General features: G+C 39.0%; 2 protein-coding genes across 4 annotated transcripts in view; both read right to left on the reverse strand.

Annotated features, from left to right (window-relative positions):
• etf1a (eukaryotic translation termination factor 1a) overlaps positions 1 to 12,759 on the reverse strand; it is a 112,398-nt gene extending 99,639 nt beyond the window's left edge. Inside the window, exon 1 of the mRNA XM_073854484.1 lies at positions 12,751 to 12,759. The gene's annotated coding sequence lies outside the window, so the exon portion shown is untranslated. The remainder of the gene's footprint in view (positions 1 to 12,750) is intronic.
• The window catches only part of spock1 (SPARC (osteonectin), cwcv and kazal like domains proteoglycan 1), a 190,704-nt gene that overhangs the window by 58,705 nt on the left and 113,748 nt on the right, over positions 1 to 18,251 (reverse strand). For all 3 annotated transcript variants that reach the window (XR_012358020.1, XM_055177305.2, XM_055177306.2), the window contains exon 4: positions 13,756 to 13,827. Coding sequence is in view for 2 of the 3 variants with exons in the window: in XM_055177305.2 (XP_055033280.2) it covers positions 13,756 to 13,827 (72 nt within the window). In the remaining variant the exon portion in view is untranslated. The remainder of the gene's footprint in view (positions 1 to 13,755; positions 13,828 to 18,251) is intronic.

The following is an 18,251-nucleotide window of genomic DNA, read 5'->3' on the forward strand; positions in this document are numbered from 1 at the left end:
TCTGAATGTTACCTGATGGCCAATCAGCTCGCAGTGAAATTCAAATGTCATCTTATAAACAAATAATCATTTAGATTAGACCTTCTCTTATCACACATAATCTTCTTTAAGATAATACTGTGATGCTTTGTAGTAAACATACAACCTTGACAGAGGCTAACACACACACACAGTCCATGCCCTCTACATTACAGAGTCTGCCTACCAGATACCATCTGTGCCATCTGCAGACTTTGGCATCAACGTGGCAATCAAGCGTCAATCAATTCATTCAAAAGCACACACGAGATAGAGAGATAGAGAAAGAGTTTTTATGTTGAAGGTAACAATTCTACCGAAATCTTACCGATAGTATTTGCCACGCATTTATAATGTTATAAAGGTTATTATACAAACAGGAAACAAGTATAAATTTGTTAGCATTAGGACAGGTTCAGATGCTGTGGAGGATGAGCGTCAGTATGTCTAAAACCAAAAGTGAGGGGTTTAAACCAACCTGATCTCACGAATTTCCGTGGCATAGTCACGGAATTTTGTGCTCATTTTTCCAAGGCATTCTCACGGATCTCCACATTTTTCCGTGGCCCTGCTACGGACTGTCTTTTTCCGTGGCATTCTCACGGATTGGTTACTCAACTGTTTTGTCCTATTTTCTTACCATTTTCGCTTCGGTTCAGGGTTAGATTTACATGAAATGACATCCCTACCCAAACCCAACTCTAACCCCAACGCCAGGCGAAAATTGTTTAAAGTTAAGAAAATATAAAAGAATAAATCAAAAAAAATAGTATAAACCAATAGTTAAAGTGACATACTAACAACACCAAATCTAACCCTAAACCGACGCGAAAATGGTTTAAAAATAGGAAAAAGCAGTTGAGTAACCAATCCGTGAGAATGCCACGGAAAAATAAGCACAAAATTCCGTGACTATCCCACGGAACTTTGTGAGATCATGTTGTTTAAACATATGTGTGTGTATAGCCTACTTACTACAAGGCAATAAACCACTATATGCTGAAGTACACAGCGAGAGGTTTAACTCAAAAACACTTTTAATAATGTTCAACCACAGGAACATACTAGCATCTAGAAACAAAGAATTAGACAGCACTTAATAGACACCACAACACTTGAGTCTCTGTTATGAGTGTGTCTCAATGGCCTTCAGAAACAGATTAAAGAGCCACTTTCAGATTGATTTCGAGTGTCAAAACCCCACTGGAAACACAGAACTGAAGCATTTTAATGAAATTACTTTTTAACAGTTTTATTTGTGACTCCAAACACACCAAAATACATTTAGACTATGAGTTTACAGTGCATGTTCCTAAAGCTTCTGAATACTCTTTAGATTTATTTTGCATGATTTACGTGACCTCATTCTTCAGGCACACTAAAGATGCTCAGTGAAGTCTTGTGCTTGTATAATTAAAAGCTTTTCTAAATTGGTTATCGTTTGAGCTCATTTGGATCACGCAGGAAGGATATTTATACCAGGTGTAAATTGGGCTTAAAACTAACGTTCAGTCTGGAAAACCTATATAGTCAGACACGAGTGTTCTGATTGGATGATATTAACTTCCTCGAAGAAATAATGAGAGGGAGTGTGTGTGTGTGTGTGTGTGTGTGTAATGAGGTTATCTGTAGGGAAAGACTAATCAATCATACAGCTTAGCAGGAGCTGTCATTATACGCATACACACACACACACACACACACACACACACACACACAAACACACATAAGCACGCGTGCACACACACATTCTGGTTTCCATGTTTTATGGGGACATTCCATAGACGTAATGCATTTTACACTGTACAAACTGTATTTTCTATTCCTGGCCCGGATTGGCCATAGTGAGGACCGGGAGAATTCCCGGTGGGCAGGTCTGTTTTTTGGCCACGAGGACTGGTGTTGTCATGCCACCGGGTTGAAGGTTGCTGTTCATAGGCTGCCACCACGCACAGCAGCCCCACTCGCGTAATTTGCGGATGGGAGATGTCCCTACTGCTTTATGTCGAAGTTGATGTCCCGAGTCTCGACCACTTATTGGAATAATTGTTGCATTAGGGTCCATTAACGCATCTAAAACGCACAAAAAATGCAGGACGTGCTGTTTTCTTCTGCTTTTCAAAGCGCTCGTCTGTGAACACGAGTTTTTTTTCAGATGCGTTTATATTTGGGTGCGCTTGCCGCGCATATATTTGAAATAAACTTGAGCGCGACTTGATACGAATGGCTTCTAAAAGAAAAAAGGGTGAACAAACTGTTTTTATTTTAAATCTAGGTCATAGATGTAACAATGAATCGTCTAATAGTCATTATTCATCATCTATCGCAAGAGTAACACAAATCTATATGATGCAAAACTCATCAGTTTATTGAATATGACGTTTTCTCAAGTAAAACAAAATGTTGAAAGTCCATTATATATTTGTTCTTTTTTGACACAAGGTAGGCCTACCTTAGGTTATTTGGCAGTATACACTCACTTAAAAGATTATTAGGAACACCATACTAATACTGTGTTTGACCCCCTTTCGCCTTCAGAACTGCCTTAATTCTACGTGGCATTGATTCAACAAGGTGCTGAAAGAAATGTTGGCCCATATTGATAGGATAGCATCTTGCAGTTGATGAAGATTTGTGGGATGCACATCGAGGTTACGAAGCTCCCGTTCCACCACATCCCAAAGATGTTCTATTGGGTTGAGATCTGGTGACTGTGGGGGCCATTTTAGTACAGTGAACTCATTGTCATGTTCAAGAAACCAATTTAAAATGACTTGAGCTTTGTGACAAGGAGCATTATCCTGCTGTAAGTAGCCATCAGAGGATGGGTACATAGTGGTCATAAAGATATGGACATGGTCAGAAACAATGCTCAGGTAGGCCATGGCATTTAAACAATGCCCAACTGAGACTAAGGGGCCTAAAGTGTGCCAAGATGATGGATCCATGTTCTCATTCTGTTTACACCCAATTCTGACTCTACCATCTGAATGTTTCAACAGAAATCGAGATTCATCAGACCAGGCAACATTTTTCCAGTCTTCAACTGTCCAATTTTGGTGAGCTTGTGCAAATTCTAGCCTCTTTTTCCTATTTGTAGTGGAGATGAGTGGTTCCTGGTGGGTCTTCTGCTGTTGTAGCTCATCCGCCTCAAGGTTGTGCGTGTTGTGGCTTCACAAATGCTTTGCTGCATACCTCTGTTGTAACGAGTGGTTATTTCAGTCAAAGTTGCAAGTCATAAACTAAAGTGGGGCGGTCTAAGGCATAAAACTCCAGGGCTGAAAATGAGCCCCCTCGGCCGTGTTCTATTCCCTTCCCCTAACTCAAACCCCAACCATTACAGAAAACGTTCTTGTACCTTAGATTTTCAATAAACATCATTCTGTTTTATTTATAAACTTGTTTCCTCATGGGGACCTCAAAATGTCTCCACAAGGTCACAAATTTACTGGTATTCCTATCTTTGTGTGTCCCCACAACGTGATCATTACCAGGCACACACACATACACACACAAACAGGTTTTGTTTCATTATAGTACTAAGGACATCTCCGAGACAGAATTTATTTTATTTTCAATTTTATTTTCTCCATCCCTCTTACATAATGCACAAATCTGTGGCATTACTTCATTCAAAGCTTCACTCAAGGCCTTTTTCAGTGATGCACTTTATTTGTGAAGATATTTTTTAATATTTAAAGCAATATTGCTTTTGCTTGCAGTGTTGCAGATTGCAGTTGTGTGTCATAAGGACAGTTTTAGATGTTGGTCTAAACAGAATTTTAGTACAGAAGTGTGACTATGATGGTAATGTAGACAGCTCCTTTTAGCTTTTGCAACATAAGCTGTCTAGTAAAGGTGTTTGTGGAAAGCAGAAATTTTCCAGTAATGACAGAGTTTGTCATTTCTCTCTGCTATCTTTAAGAGACGGCCATGATTCTGATCCTGTAAATGTTATGTCATGGGAGTGACCTGTCTAATTGAATGTTTTTTTTAGCATTGGATGGCAAAGCCAATTAAGTTTGAAGTACTTTTCTCTTTTATTTCCTCTTTCAATGAGCAATTAGAAAGTGCTGGGATGTTTTGATCATTGCAGAAAGTGTTTTCACATTCACTTTGTTCACAGTCTTGTGTCTGCTGTGAAATTGCTGTATGAGTTTCGTAAGGATGAGTTCAATGTTTTTCTGGGAACATCAGCATTCATTTCATCCACTGTCTGTATTGTGTCTGTGTTCGATCTCTGGATTACATCAAATCCGACCTTGAGAAACATGTCTTAGATCCTTAAAGTGCACAGCAGACAAATGTAAAATGACAGTGGATCTCATAAAAATATGGGTCCCTTGTGAGTATTTGGATCTGAATACAACCCGAATGGGCAATCACATGGATCACATGGTTGAATTCCTTAATTTTTACATTTTGAATTATGTCTTTCATCATATGCAATGTTTCTGGTTGCATCTTTGTTTATTTTGTAACTGTTTACTTTGTCTTGTCCAAAGGTGGAGAGGTTGGAGTGGAGGTTTTTGCCCAAAAAGCTTGCAAGCACTTTGAGGGTTTTGCAGCGATCATTAGCCTAAATTTACCAGTGAAATGACTAAAATGACATTTATGAAAATAAGGCATTTGAATTACTGACTAATAACCTTTTCATTGTAATTAAAGTGACATCACTGAACTTAAAGGGGGGGGGGTTAATGGTATTTCATGCATTCTGACTTATTAACACAGTTATAGAGTTGTTTCTCATGCTAAATGTAGGCAAAGTGTCAAAAAAGCAGCTGGGCGTGTTACAGAGTATTTCTGTGCCAAATGCACTTCGCCAGGGTTCGTACAAGTTTCGGAAAGTTTTTTTTGATTACGGCTCCAGCTGACGTTTCAGGGGTTTCTATACGCATCACTTCTTTTTATGGGCACTCCCCCGGAAAATCCCACCCAACTGTCAATCAGCGAGAGACTCTAGAACTTACAAACATCACATCACACGACAGCTTTGTTTAATTTCAAAACTCAACAATGGCACGAAAAAAAGAAGTGTGTTTTGGATGTAAGGAGAAGAAAGTCAGCCTTATGGAAACAATGGATATAGTTTATTAACCGGGGTAGCAGTGGAGTTTTGCATGTGTGTTTGATGCGCTGGATTTCACTGAAAAGTCCCAACCGGGTCATGAGTTGCAAGCGGTAAGTAAGACTTCTGTCTTATGTTGGAAATAGGCGCGTACATATTATATAAATGACACGAACATGCAGTGAATCATAAGTTAAACAGTGTTGTATAGTGTTGCATGACTCGTACTCGCTCCTCCCGCGGTAATAACTCCTCCTTTTTCATTTTTTTGTACGTTATCAAAACGATTCGGTAAAGCTAATCTTTCTTTTATAAATCTGATTAAACTAAAGACTCTTCGGAGATATAAAGGATGTCATACTACTCTATAGGTACTCCAGATTAACATCACAAATGCAGAAACAGCGTGTGTTATGTGAGCTTTAAGGGAGCCTGATAAAAAAATGCTTAGTTACAAGAAAACATGTCATATGTACTTGGAGGGTTTTGCATCTGAATGTAATTAAATGTAAACTTTACATATATCAACATAAACATTTACTTTGCGGTTTATTTTACTCTTTTGTATGTTGTGAATTTTATAAATACATTTGCTTTAGGTTAGTTAGGCTATTAATTTAATCTTAGTTTTTTATTGTTATTATGTGCATGTGTGTCACAGTTTCTTCTCTGCCGCCTTTCTCCCTTTGAAGCGTTTCCTTGGGCTACTTGAAACCTTTTCTGCTTCTCTAAACATTATTAAAAATGAGGAAACTCTTTTAACTTAGAGCAAACCTTTTAAACGAACGCTCTTCTTCTGAAGCTGCCCAATAATCATTGTGCAGCTAATGAATATTCAGAAGAGTTCGGAGATGAAGTCCCATGGGGCACCAGGACACGAGAGAGATGTTCTACCCATCAATGGTGTCCTGAAGGACGTTTTCAGTAAGCACTGAGCGTGTTCTTTAAAAATCCCATCCTGACACCCCTCCGGCGCTTCAACATCCCCAGAGTTTATCATTTTAATACTTTAATTAATTGTGGAATTATACTTGTGTTTTCTGCATGAGCTTTCCACAGCTGTTACTGTGGTATAATGCTTTAATAGGCGAGCTTGTCTTCTTTAGAAGTGTCCTGCTCATAAGGCTCACAATTGAAGCTGTGGGTGAGTTATTACTTAAAGTGTATTATTTTTGTTCTTTGTATTAACTTTATTTTTCACATATATAAATTTACTTCTGGTGGACTAACATTATTTCCACAGAGAGAAGGAGAATGAGAAACAGAGGAAGGGAGGGAGTCTAAGAGAGAGATGAGAAGAAGAAGAATAATGTAAATATCTACAGTAAATATCTAAATAATTTTAAAAATACAAGTCAAATACAGAATGTCTGTGTGTGTGTGTGTGCATGTGTGTGGAGGTGTGTGTGCGCGCAAGTGTGTGTGTGTGTGTGTGTGTGTGTGTGTGTGTGTGTGTGTGTGTGTGCAGCTGGACTGAGGGCATTAAAACTCAAACAAAGTAAGAGAGAAAAATAGAAAGGAGAAAAGAGACGGAGAGAAGAGGTTAGGGGAGGACAGTGTTTGTATATGTATGTGTGAGAGAGCCCAGAGTGCTCAAAGAGACTTGAAAAAACCACAGAAGAATTCAAAATGCCCTGAAACGTCTGAGAGAGATGCGGATTAACTATTCCTGATTATCAGGCCTGTCACACCCCATCATCTCTCTCACATACACATACACATAAACACAAGAAACACAAACACTACAGACTCATCATTGTAACCATACACATACAGAGTACAGAGAGATTGAAAGCAAGAGAGAAAGAGAGAATGAGAGAGAGAGAGAAAGAGAGAGAGAGAGAGAGAGAGAGAGAGAGAGAGAGAGAGAGAGAGGCATTGATTTGAGAAGCCTTCTAGCATTGTGGCTATTACTTTCTTATGCCAGAGAACGTGATGAAGTATTGACTTTGGTCAACAAACCTGGAACAATATATCAACATAAAAGTATTTTAGTGTTAAGAAACAATGGGTTATAAAAAAAACCATTACTTTACACTGAAAAAAAATATTATGTGCCTTAGTAGATTTAATGAAATAAAACGAATAAATGAATACATTTACATTAAAAGTTCCCAGCATGGTTTGCATTTGGAGAGTAAAATTTGAAATTAAACGCTATTTTATGGGCTTTTATCTAATATTTAATGTTCATTTTTCTTTGAGATTTAGAAGAGTTTCTGTTTCTTCTTTGAGTTTTGTAGTTACCATTGTTCAGAAGAGTAATGCTTTTTTTTAGACTGTAGGTGACACAATAGCTAAGTTTAACCAAATAATCAGTTTGTAATGGTATTGATGGCTCAATCGTATTGACAAGCCTTCATGTAAACAATACGATTTAGGGTCAATCAGATGCAAACTTTGATCGTATCAAAAGGGGTGGTGTAGTCCTGTAACGAATCATCAGGAGAAAAGTATGCATGCAAACGTGTGAATTGTAGTATTTTCTCAATCGAATGCAAAAATATATTTTGCACATGCGCGCAGAACAATTGTGCATAAGTTCACGTCTTATACTTGTCACAGAAACACGCAATGGCAACACGCATTACTAAGGTAATGAAGTCACGCGCTGTACTTTCTGCAGCGTTCAGTACTTTCATAACATCTGGCTAGATCAAGCAATAACATAGCGTTGTGCCTTTCGAAAATTGTGTTTTCTTTAAACTTAATAACCTAATAATAAAATTCTTCTTAATAACAACTTTCTCCAACTTAGCTTTGACTTTATTCAGAGATAAAGTGTGAACTCGATGAGAGATGCTGTCTGCAACGTTGCCAAGTCAATTCAATTCTATTTACTTAGCGCTTTTCACAATTGGTAATTGTTTCAAAGCAGCTTTACATTAATAGAAGCAGGGGAAAACACAGAAAAATCGACAGACAACATGAATAAACTTTACAAGCGAGCATGTTAATAATGTAACGTTTAGAAGAGGGTGCTAAGATAAGCCAATGTCGGCTGACTCCTCTGGGTTAAAAAAAACCCTAGGAGAAAAACCTCCTGCATTTTTTAGCCAGGAGGGAAAAAAGTCCTAGGAGAAAAAAAACCTTTGGAGATATATATGTATCAGAGGTGGGGGACTCGAGTCTGACTCAAGTCACAATTTTCAGGACTTGTGTCTTGCTTGATTAAAGTATGAAAATGACTTGACTTTGACTTGAGAACAAGTTACTCTTGAACTTTTAATAAACAAACAGCAATAAAATCCATAAAATATAAAATTATTATTGTGACGTCAGCACCACTAATCAGCGTCTGTGCCTTTAATGCTGCACAATTCAAACCGCACCAATGTTAGTCGAGCTCCACAAATAGTGTTGTTTGGCTATAAAGACTTTGAACTGGACCGTGACAATAAAAAAAAGATTTGCCAGATGCAAAATTTGCAACGCAAGAATATCCGACAGGATAACCACAACATCAAGAACCATAAGGAAAGATAAGAAAGTCATCTCTTTATAGTCAGCTTCCCTCTACACTGAAAAAAATTATTTATTGAATTAAAAAAAAAAATTTAAGGTTCATTTAAACAAAAAAGATTAGTAAAGCAAAGTAAAATATAAAAGTTTTGTTTAAATGTAGCTTAAATAAATTGATTGCAACCACTTACCTTAAAAAAAATTATTAAATTCAATGAATCATTTTTTTCAGTGTATAACGATTATTAACGTAATAAATTAATCTTTCCTGTTTGTCATAATTTGGCCTTGGTTGCATATTATGTTTTTTCTTATTAGAAATGTGACCATTATCCTTACTGATACGTATGCAAATGATTGATTTTAAACAATTTAACCACAAAAAGGCGCTAAAATGAGTAGCTTTCTGTAACTAAGCGCAGACGCACGTGCGGTTGAATATGTCTGGTCCAGCACGTGATCATCCCTACACCATTTAGATCAGAATGCTTGATGTGTAGACTGAAAGAGTTGTGCTACTGTCTCTCACACTGTAGTCCATTAAAATACATTTGGCGAACACTGAAAAACAAAAGTTTTTAAGTTTTTACGTGGAGCGACTATTATGCTGCGCTGTTTGGAATTCGTCCTACGTTTGTGTGTGTGCGCACGTTTAAGTTACCTCAATGGTGCACACACGAGAGAGACGCGTTTCAGAAAACAAGTGAACATAACATTTTTCTGTTTTGACAGGGCACATACAAACAGAATGATCTCCAAACAGTATTCTTTTTCTAATAAAAACATTTGTTTATGTCTTAAGTTTATGTATAGATGAGAGGCAGTTTGTGCTTCTCTTAAAGAGACAGTAACCTCAATTAACCTACTCAAGTCTGTGTAAATGTATAAGGAGATTAAACGTGTTCCTCCGGTTGGTCAGTCTTCTGCTTTTTTCGAGTTTAGATTTGGGCTACTGTTTAAACTGTTTCCACCAGTTGTTGTTTTTTCTGATGGGTTGAAGATTAAAAGATTTGGGCTGTGAATAGTCATTGGGATGCTTCTGGGCTACTTCTGCATGTCCATTGGGATGGTTTTGAAACACGAATCTGGCAACCCTGGCTGTGCGCTTGCACAGATGTTAGGTTCGGATTAAATAGAATGTAGATATAGACAAACATTTCAATCAGATTGCAATGTTTATGATGCATGTAAACTGTATTAACCTTCAATCGGATTAAACTCAATTTTTGTGCAATGTAAACCTAGCCAATGAAAATCATGATGTGTGTTAATTCACTCAATGAGCAATAACTGTGCTTAATAACTTCTTACTTGCTCATCATTATGTGGTATATAATAATAAATATTTAAAGAAAAGAGGCAATTACTTAATTAATTTAAGTAGATTTACTTTATTTCCATATGTGTGAAATTTACTTGTAAAATATTAGTGCAAAAACCTGCAAAAAAATGATGTAAATTCTAAATATAGTTTTTTTCAGTGTACAGCTTTCCTCTAAATGAGAAAGAAACCAATTATGTTGTATTGTTGTTTTTTATGTACACTAAGCATTTTATTTGACTGCTGTGTGCAGATTCAGTAATAACAACATATTAGAGCCTAGGCCACTGCAGTTTTACCCTCAGCGTCTGTTCTCACTTTGCTCTTTGTCCTCACATGAGGAGGGAACGGGATCTTGTCTTTGTGATAAATTGTAGTGGGAATTACTGCTGTACAAAAGGTCGTTTCTTTCATCCGCCGTTCCCTACTCTCGACGTGTCGGCTCTAATTGGGGCTGGTGATGTTCGCAGCCCAGTTTCCCTAACAGAGTTTCATTGATAAAGGGCTGCAGCCGCAAGCCATGTTGGCTGCAAATGCACCGTTCGTCCCCAAAGACTTTGATACCTGTCCTGCGGCCATACTCGCTGAAACGCAGCCGTACATCTCGGCTGGCTCTGACTAACACCCGTTGGCCATTTCGGCTCAGAAATGCCGATAAGCTCCCTGCAATGCTGGACAAACAAACCCTGTTGGCTCAGCTGGTGCCGTTCGTTTGCAGAGGAGCGCAGACGAAACCGCGTTGGCTCATGCTGCTAGGATTTGTAGCATAAAAACAAACGGCAAGTTTGCAGAAAAGAGTTTTGCGGTGTAATGTTCTCGTTTTCCTCAAGGTTTTGGTGCAGACCTGAGTTTGGTTCATTAAGGTGAACAACTACTGGTGCGTGTGAAACAGCAGGGAACAGTGAAACATTTTCTCTGAGTCATGATCTGCTACTTCAGCCGAAGCTGCTGCTTACAGCAAACATATACTGCCAACATACTGTACAGCAAACATATTGCGAATATACAACAATCATACTGCAAACATCCAATGATTCACAGCTTAATCAATCACAATATGAAAATAATACAATTAGAATAAATATGAAGGTATGAAAAAATTGTAAGGTCGCTTTGAAAAAAATAATCTGCGAAATGCATAAATGAAATAAATTATTTTTTTTAATTTGATCCAGTGTGATTTTTGGAAGAGCTGCTGATGAGGTGTAATTTGCTTGTTTCCACAGTAACTAAGCAGCTTTCCAGAATCTCAGCCTTGACATCATTTAAATTTTTTAGCTGATTTCATATCTGATGAGGCAGTTTATGGTTAAAACAGACTCATCAAACTTACATAGTTTTATTACACAATGATTAACTGAAATGAACATCTGAACTTTAGAAAACAGAACTGTTAATCTGTATAAGCTGCACTAAACCCCCTGGATTAAAAAATGAACACAATTTACAACAACAACATTTACACATTTAACAAAACCATGGCTTTACTACAGGATAAAGTGTTAATTTTCGTAAGGGACAATCACATAAGCACGAGAGCACACATACACACACACACACACACACACACACACACACACACACACACACACACACACACACACACACACTCATAAAAACACTCACAAAGAAATACTCAGACAGACACACACAGGCAAACACTCAAACAGACACACACAAACAAACAAAAACTGCTCCTGCTCCTTAAATGTCCAAACATTCACACACACGCAAGCACACAGATACACACATACAAAAAGACACACAACACTCACACACAGGAAAAACACAGACACACAGTACAGATGCACACACTCAAACATTCATACACAAGCAAACAGTCACACAGACACACACACACACACACACGCACACACACACACACACACACACACACACACACACACACACACACACACAGACAGACACACACATGAACACGCACCCAGACACACACACAAACACACACAGCAAGACACAAACATGAACACGCACCCAGACACACACACACACACACAAACAGAAAAAAACACACACACAGATACACACAGACACCCCCACATACATGTACACACACGCGCACACACACACACAGTCAAACAGTCACACAGACACACATACAGAAAGACACAAACACAGATACAAACAGGCAAACACTCACACAGACACAGACACACACACACACACACACACACACACAGACAGACAGACGCGCACACACACTTACTCACTCACTCACTCACACACACACACGCGCGCGCACACACACACACAGGCACGCACGCACACACACACACACACACACACACACACACACACACACACACACACACACACACACACACACCCTAATACTCATACAAACAAACACACACACCTGAACACACACTAACACTCACAGAAAGAAACACACATGAACACACACACACACACACATACACACAGACACCCCCTTACACACACGTATGCGCGCCAAAAAGTAACACACCAAGTGCACTCACATGAACACACATACACACACCCCAAACACGCATGTACACAAAGACACACACAAAGACACACACGGAAAACAATCCCACAGATACACACAAAGAAACACAGATACACAAACACTCACGCTGACAGATACGCACACACACTCTGAGTAATGAAGGAGATGCTGTTCAAGCATCAGGACAGAGAGGGAAGCTCAAGGTTTATTGGCTCACTGACTCCGGCCGTCCGCCTCTCCGTGGTTTAATTAGATGAAAGCGCAGTGCTGTGCTGGAGGCCATTCCAGCTCAAGAGCGTCTCTGCACATTCAGACACTGCAGCTCAAATGCTGCAGGACACGTGCAGGCTGTCAGACCATCTGAAGAGACGACTCGCCCTACTCACTCTCTCTCTCTCTTTTTCTCTCAGAGGAGCATGGGGTCAAGTGTCTAATCACAGTGATGCAGAGGCGCTTCAGGTGGGACTGTGGCCTCTCACCTCAGGGCTTATAGTTCACCTCTCTCACAGAACGGCCCAATTACTGTCACACTCACATCCACTGTTGCTGTGGCAACCCGGACCGAAACAGGAGTTATTATGCATCAGAATACAGAAGAGAGCGACAGTGAGGTCAACGGGTCACAAGGTCAGAAGTCACAGCTATCATGTTGGAGAGAAACTGGCTTATTACTGTCCGAGTTTATGATGATTTGAGATAATTCAATTGCCTGAGTTATCTCAGGTGTGTGGATGTTTCAAAGAAGAATTTAGATTTATTCTTTTGCAGAAGCATCAGAATGTACAGGTCAGAAGAGCACACACCACACACACACACAAAAAAATTTATCATCAATATTCAAAGATACATTTTTCCTGCTGCACATTTGTGGGTGGACACCAAAAAAATAATAATTTTCCAGCTCCCCTAATGTAACTCCCTCCAATGTAACTACAGAAGAGTCAAGTTTTAAATAGGAAAAATATCGAAAATCTTTAGTTATTTTTTAGCGCGATGCTAATGGTCTAATCAGATTCAATGGATTGTGCTAAGCTATGCTAAAAGTGCTAGCGCCAGACCCGGAGATCAGCTGAATCGATTCCAAAATGGTAAAAATCAAATGTTTAACTCTAGGGGAGCTGGAAAATGAGTATATTTTTATAAAAAGTGGAATGTCCCTTTAAGATGTGCTGTGTCAAAATGTTTTACTGAAGAGACAAGCTTTTATATGGATTTTTGCTAAACAGCAAGGAGCTGTTGTGCTTTTTAGTGTGCCTGTTAGATTTAAGGAAATCATAAATCTGGCAGGTCTATTCATTTTAAGAAGTCATCAAGATTTACAGTATGAAACTAAACAGGCTAAGTGTTTTCATTTGACATTTGTCATGGATTCAGACTCAAACATTCACTCACCATCAGTTGCTCTGCTCCTGATCTGTGTTTTTGAGGCTTGTTCTGCCCGTGGTCCCGGTGCGCTCGACGTTTCTGTTCAACACAAACATTACAGTTTGACTACAACGTTGCAAAACACTGTTTTCCAAACTTTTCATATTGATGCATCCCTTCATACATTATCTTTCTGTTTTCCCTCTCTCTGGACCCACACACACAAGCTACACAAAATTATAACCCTTTCATAAAAGTTGTCTTAAAATTTTGAACAATACTCGTTCATAATACCCATAATTTGATGGACTTTTTGATCGACTTTAAATGTTGACACTTTAAATGTTAAGCGTACTTTATTAAAGTGGACATTTTTCGTGATACCATTTTTCAAACTTTAGTTGGTGTGTTATGGCGCTTTTCCGTTGCATGTACCCCACGGTTTGGGTCGGGTCAGCCTACTTTTGGGGGCTTTTCCACTGGGTGTAGTACACGGTACCCAATACTTTATTTAGTTCCACCTTGGTTGGGGTTTCAAGCGACCTGAGCTGATACCAAAATGTGATGCAAAAACACTATTAGATCACTGATTGGTCTGAAAGAATTGCCACTATAAGCATCATCGCTAAAAGGTTAGCTTTACCTTCATGCTAGCTTGCGCTGTCTCGAGTAAACCTGTTGTCATCTGTGCTTTGCTGTAAGTTCCCAAACTCCCTTTTAGGGATGAAAAACATCCACAGGTTGAGAATCAAGAACACCATAACAGTTTTTTTCCAGACTTGCTGTTTGTGGCGTCACATTCGCGACGTGCACATCCGCATATATGCTTAAGTGCAATGAGGCTCAGCGAAGCGCATCGACTGACCAACTTCAGATTTGTAGACAACCTACATGAACCACTGCCGCCCCAAAACATTTTTTGTTGTGCACCATAAACACAATCAAAGCTTCGAAAACACTTGGACTTTTAATAAAGTACTGTATGTATTATAAAATACATGTTATACTATAAGTCCAAAAAAAAAAACTTGAAAGCTACAAAAAAAAGAAAGACTTCTGGACTAAACAGGGAACCACTTAGGAGTGTTTGCTGAATTCTTCTGCAATCTCAGACATTCCTCCTGAGACATAAGAGTAAAGCTAGGTACACACCAAGTCACCGGTCAGCCGCAGGGCAGGTTTTGAGCATCACCTGACTTAAGCCCTATTCGGATGGGATTAGTTTTACGGGGGTAGATGGTGTTATTTAACTTTACCACAGGACGTCTGTAATATTGATGGTCAATTTGCACAGGATTAAAAAATCTCAGTAAAAGATTCAGAAGTGGGAGGGATAAATCAATTACGCAGCACGTGACCTCTCTTGTCATCACATCAGGAAGAAATGTGCACATCACATGTGCAAACAACATGACACAGACAAGAAAAACTCGAAACACTGTGTTTAATTTTAGTTTGTGAAGAATGTCAGTTTCAGAAACAGTTCCGTATTCAGTTTCCGTATTAATGTTTTTCCGCCTAGGACGCAAGTAAATGCTTATTCAAGCGCTTTTATATTTGAAAGAAAACCGCGAAATAACAAGAAATGACGAAATTTATGTGTATATTTACAGTTGGTCTATTCGCACTGGATTAGTATTACCTGAGGTAATTTCTCTGGACCTTTTTACAGAATGTAAAACTCGCCACAATCTTTACTGACATTGTCCATAATGATTAAATTTACTGAGAAACTCCAAATAGTACTTCACTGCCCATTTTTTGGGCCGGATTAGCATTTTGCATCAGCAATGGAGCTCGTCTGGGACTTGGATCATTCTGATTGGCTTTTCATTATGGCCAACCAGTGCACAAGAAGAAAACGGAAGCTAGCAAACGGCAAAGGGATGCACCCTACACAAAGGGAGTCGCAAGCTGAAAAGTTTGAGAACAACTGCTATAACCAAACTCACATTATAGTATCATCTATCGGCACAACCCTAGTGTGAAAACACCATTTCCAGACTTACACGTGTAAGTATATACTGTGTGAACCAAGCTAAATTTACCCGATCCGTCAATATGTATGTTGTGTTAAAAGGGACCCCCACTGACTTTGTAAACCCCTAATCTTAAAGAAACATCTAAGACAATCTTAAATCCTCAAAGAACTAAAGGGAGACCAGTAAGATTTTCCTCTGGGTGTTTTAGTTTATAAGAGAATCAGAAACAATCAGCTTTAATCTGCTAACACAGATAACACACAGTTTCTCGCTCTCAGAAGGACGTGTCTGAATTGATCTGGTGGTTTATTTTCAGTGTTTGCTGTGCTTGTTTTCAAGTGTCTCTCTTGCAAATTGATACACGGAACCAAGATAATCAATTCCACCCGTACACACAAACACATACTCTTTCGTTCTATTCATTATTTATATAGCACGTTTTATAACAACCTGGGGTTGACCAAAGTGCTGATCAATTCAATAAACAACAATAATTTACATTTAAAAATGACACAGAAAGAAAAAAACGTATCGAGCCATTGGCAATCGCAAAGAGGTAGAGATTAACCATAAATTTAAAAGTAGCTATTGACGGTGCAGTTCAGAAGACAAAGAGTTGAACAGGCAATTTCAAAAGTTCGATCACCACAATTCTTGCGTCTTCACCTTGGGACAGTTATCACTTCTAAAAACCCGGATCTAACTGGCCTCACTGCTTTGTGTGGGTGCAACAACTCAGTGAGATAGCTAGGTGCAAAATGTTGTGCTTTTAAAACGTAAGTTATAATTTGGTAACCATTGTAAATTGACCAACATGGGAGTGATATGCTGGAACTTATGAGTACCAATCAGAAGCCTGGCTGCTGCATTTTGGACCAGCTGAAGCGGCTCCATAGAAGAATGATTAATCCCATTATACAGTGAATTGCATTAATCTTGCCGTGATGTTATAAATACACGAATTCCTTTCTCAAAGGTCTTTTTTGATAGAAACCTTTTTACCTGAGCCAGACGGCGAAGATGAAAGAAACACTATTTATCTGCTTGTCTAACCTTAAACTGTAATTGAAAAAAACACATAGGTTCTTTACACATGGGATGACCCACTGGGTTAAATCACCAAGGTCACAGTCATGAAAATTACAAAAAAAAGTGTCACTGGGTTCAAACACGATCACCTCAGTTTGACCTTATTTAGTGTCAAGAAACTCTTCTTAACCCATAGTTTGAGTTCTTGGATACATGTAAACAGAGTTCCCAATGCATTTTTATTAAAAAGAATACAACTGAGCATCATCAGAATACAGGTGAAAAGAAATTCTGTATTTCTTAAAAATTAAACCCAGAGGTAGCATAAAGAAATCAAGAAGAGAGTCTTTGCAAGCCCCACACACACTCATGCAAACAAACTCATGTAAACACCGCACACAAACACCACACATTCACACAAACAACCTCACGCAAACAACATACACAACCATGCAAACAAACTCATGCAAACAATACACACACACACGCGTAAACACCCCACTAGTGTTGGCCGCTATGACCCATTTTGAGATTGTCCTATCGTTAGCCTGTGAGTTTGCAGACAAACGATAGTATGGGGGGGCAGTATTTTACTCATTTATTTATTTGTTCAGTTTTTACTCATTTATGAAAAGTCACCTGATTGATGGAGAAAAAAGAAGTAAGGGCAACACTGTCATGACTGCACCCTTCTTAAAAACTATGTCATTAATCCGAGGGCTCTAAAATTTCCTGCGTGACAAGGAGCAACCTCTCTAGTACAAGAAAATGTCAGAGCCGCCACGTATTACAAGCTGATGTTGGAGGAAGAGTCCAAATCATGCGCATTACAGAAGGAGTCCATGCTACGCCCATTAGGTCCGAGCAAGAGTCCAAGACACGTGCATTAAGTCCAGGTGTGTGCCAGGAATCCGCACGCCTTACAAGCTATCTCTTGCAAAGTGAATCCCACAAACCCTCTCATTCATGGAAAAGCACGCAATGCGCATGTTAATGTGGAACTATGATGATAATAATAATAACCATCCCCAAAGTATCGTCATGAAAGCCTGCTATTGGCAATATGTCTGACGATCATCGATACACAATACTATTGTCTATTGGCACAACCCTACACCTCACACAGACACACTCCCACAAACACCATACACACACACATGCACACAAATATCACACACTTATGCAAACACCCCACATAAACACACTCACACAAACACCATACACACCAACGCAAACACACTCATTCAAAAATCACGCAAATACTACAAACACACACATGCAAGCACCCCACACAGACACACTCACACAAACACCACACACAAAAAACACATAAACATCACACACTTATTTAAACACCCCACATAAACACACTCATGCAAACACCATACACACTCACGCAAACACCACACACATGCAAACACCCCACACAAACACACACAGACAGACAGACACACACACACACACACACACACACACACACTTATGCGAACACCCCACATAAACATACTCACG

Source organism: Misgurnus anguillicaudatus, chromosome 16 (assembly GCF_027580225.2).
Source record: "Misgurnus anguillicaudatus chromosome 16, ASM2758022v2, whole genome shotgun sequence".
Lineage (NCBI taxonomy): Eukaryota > Metazoa > Chordata > Actinopteri > Cypriniformes > Cobitidae > Misgurnus > Misgurnus anguillicaudatus.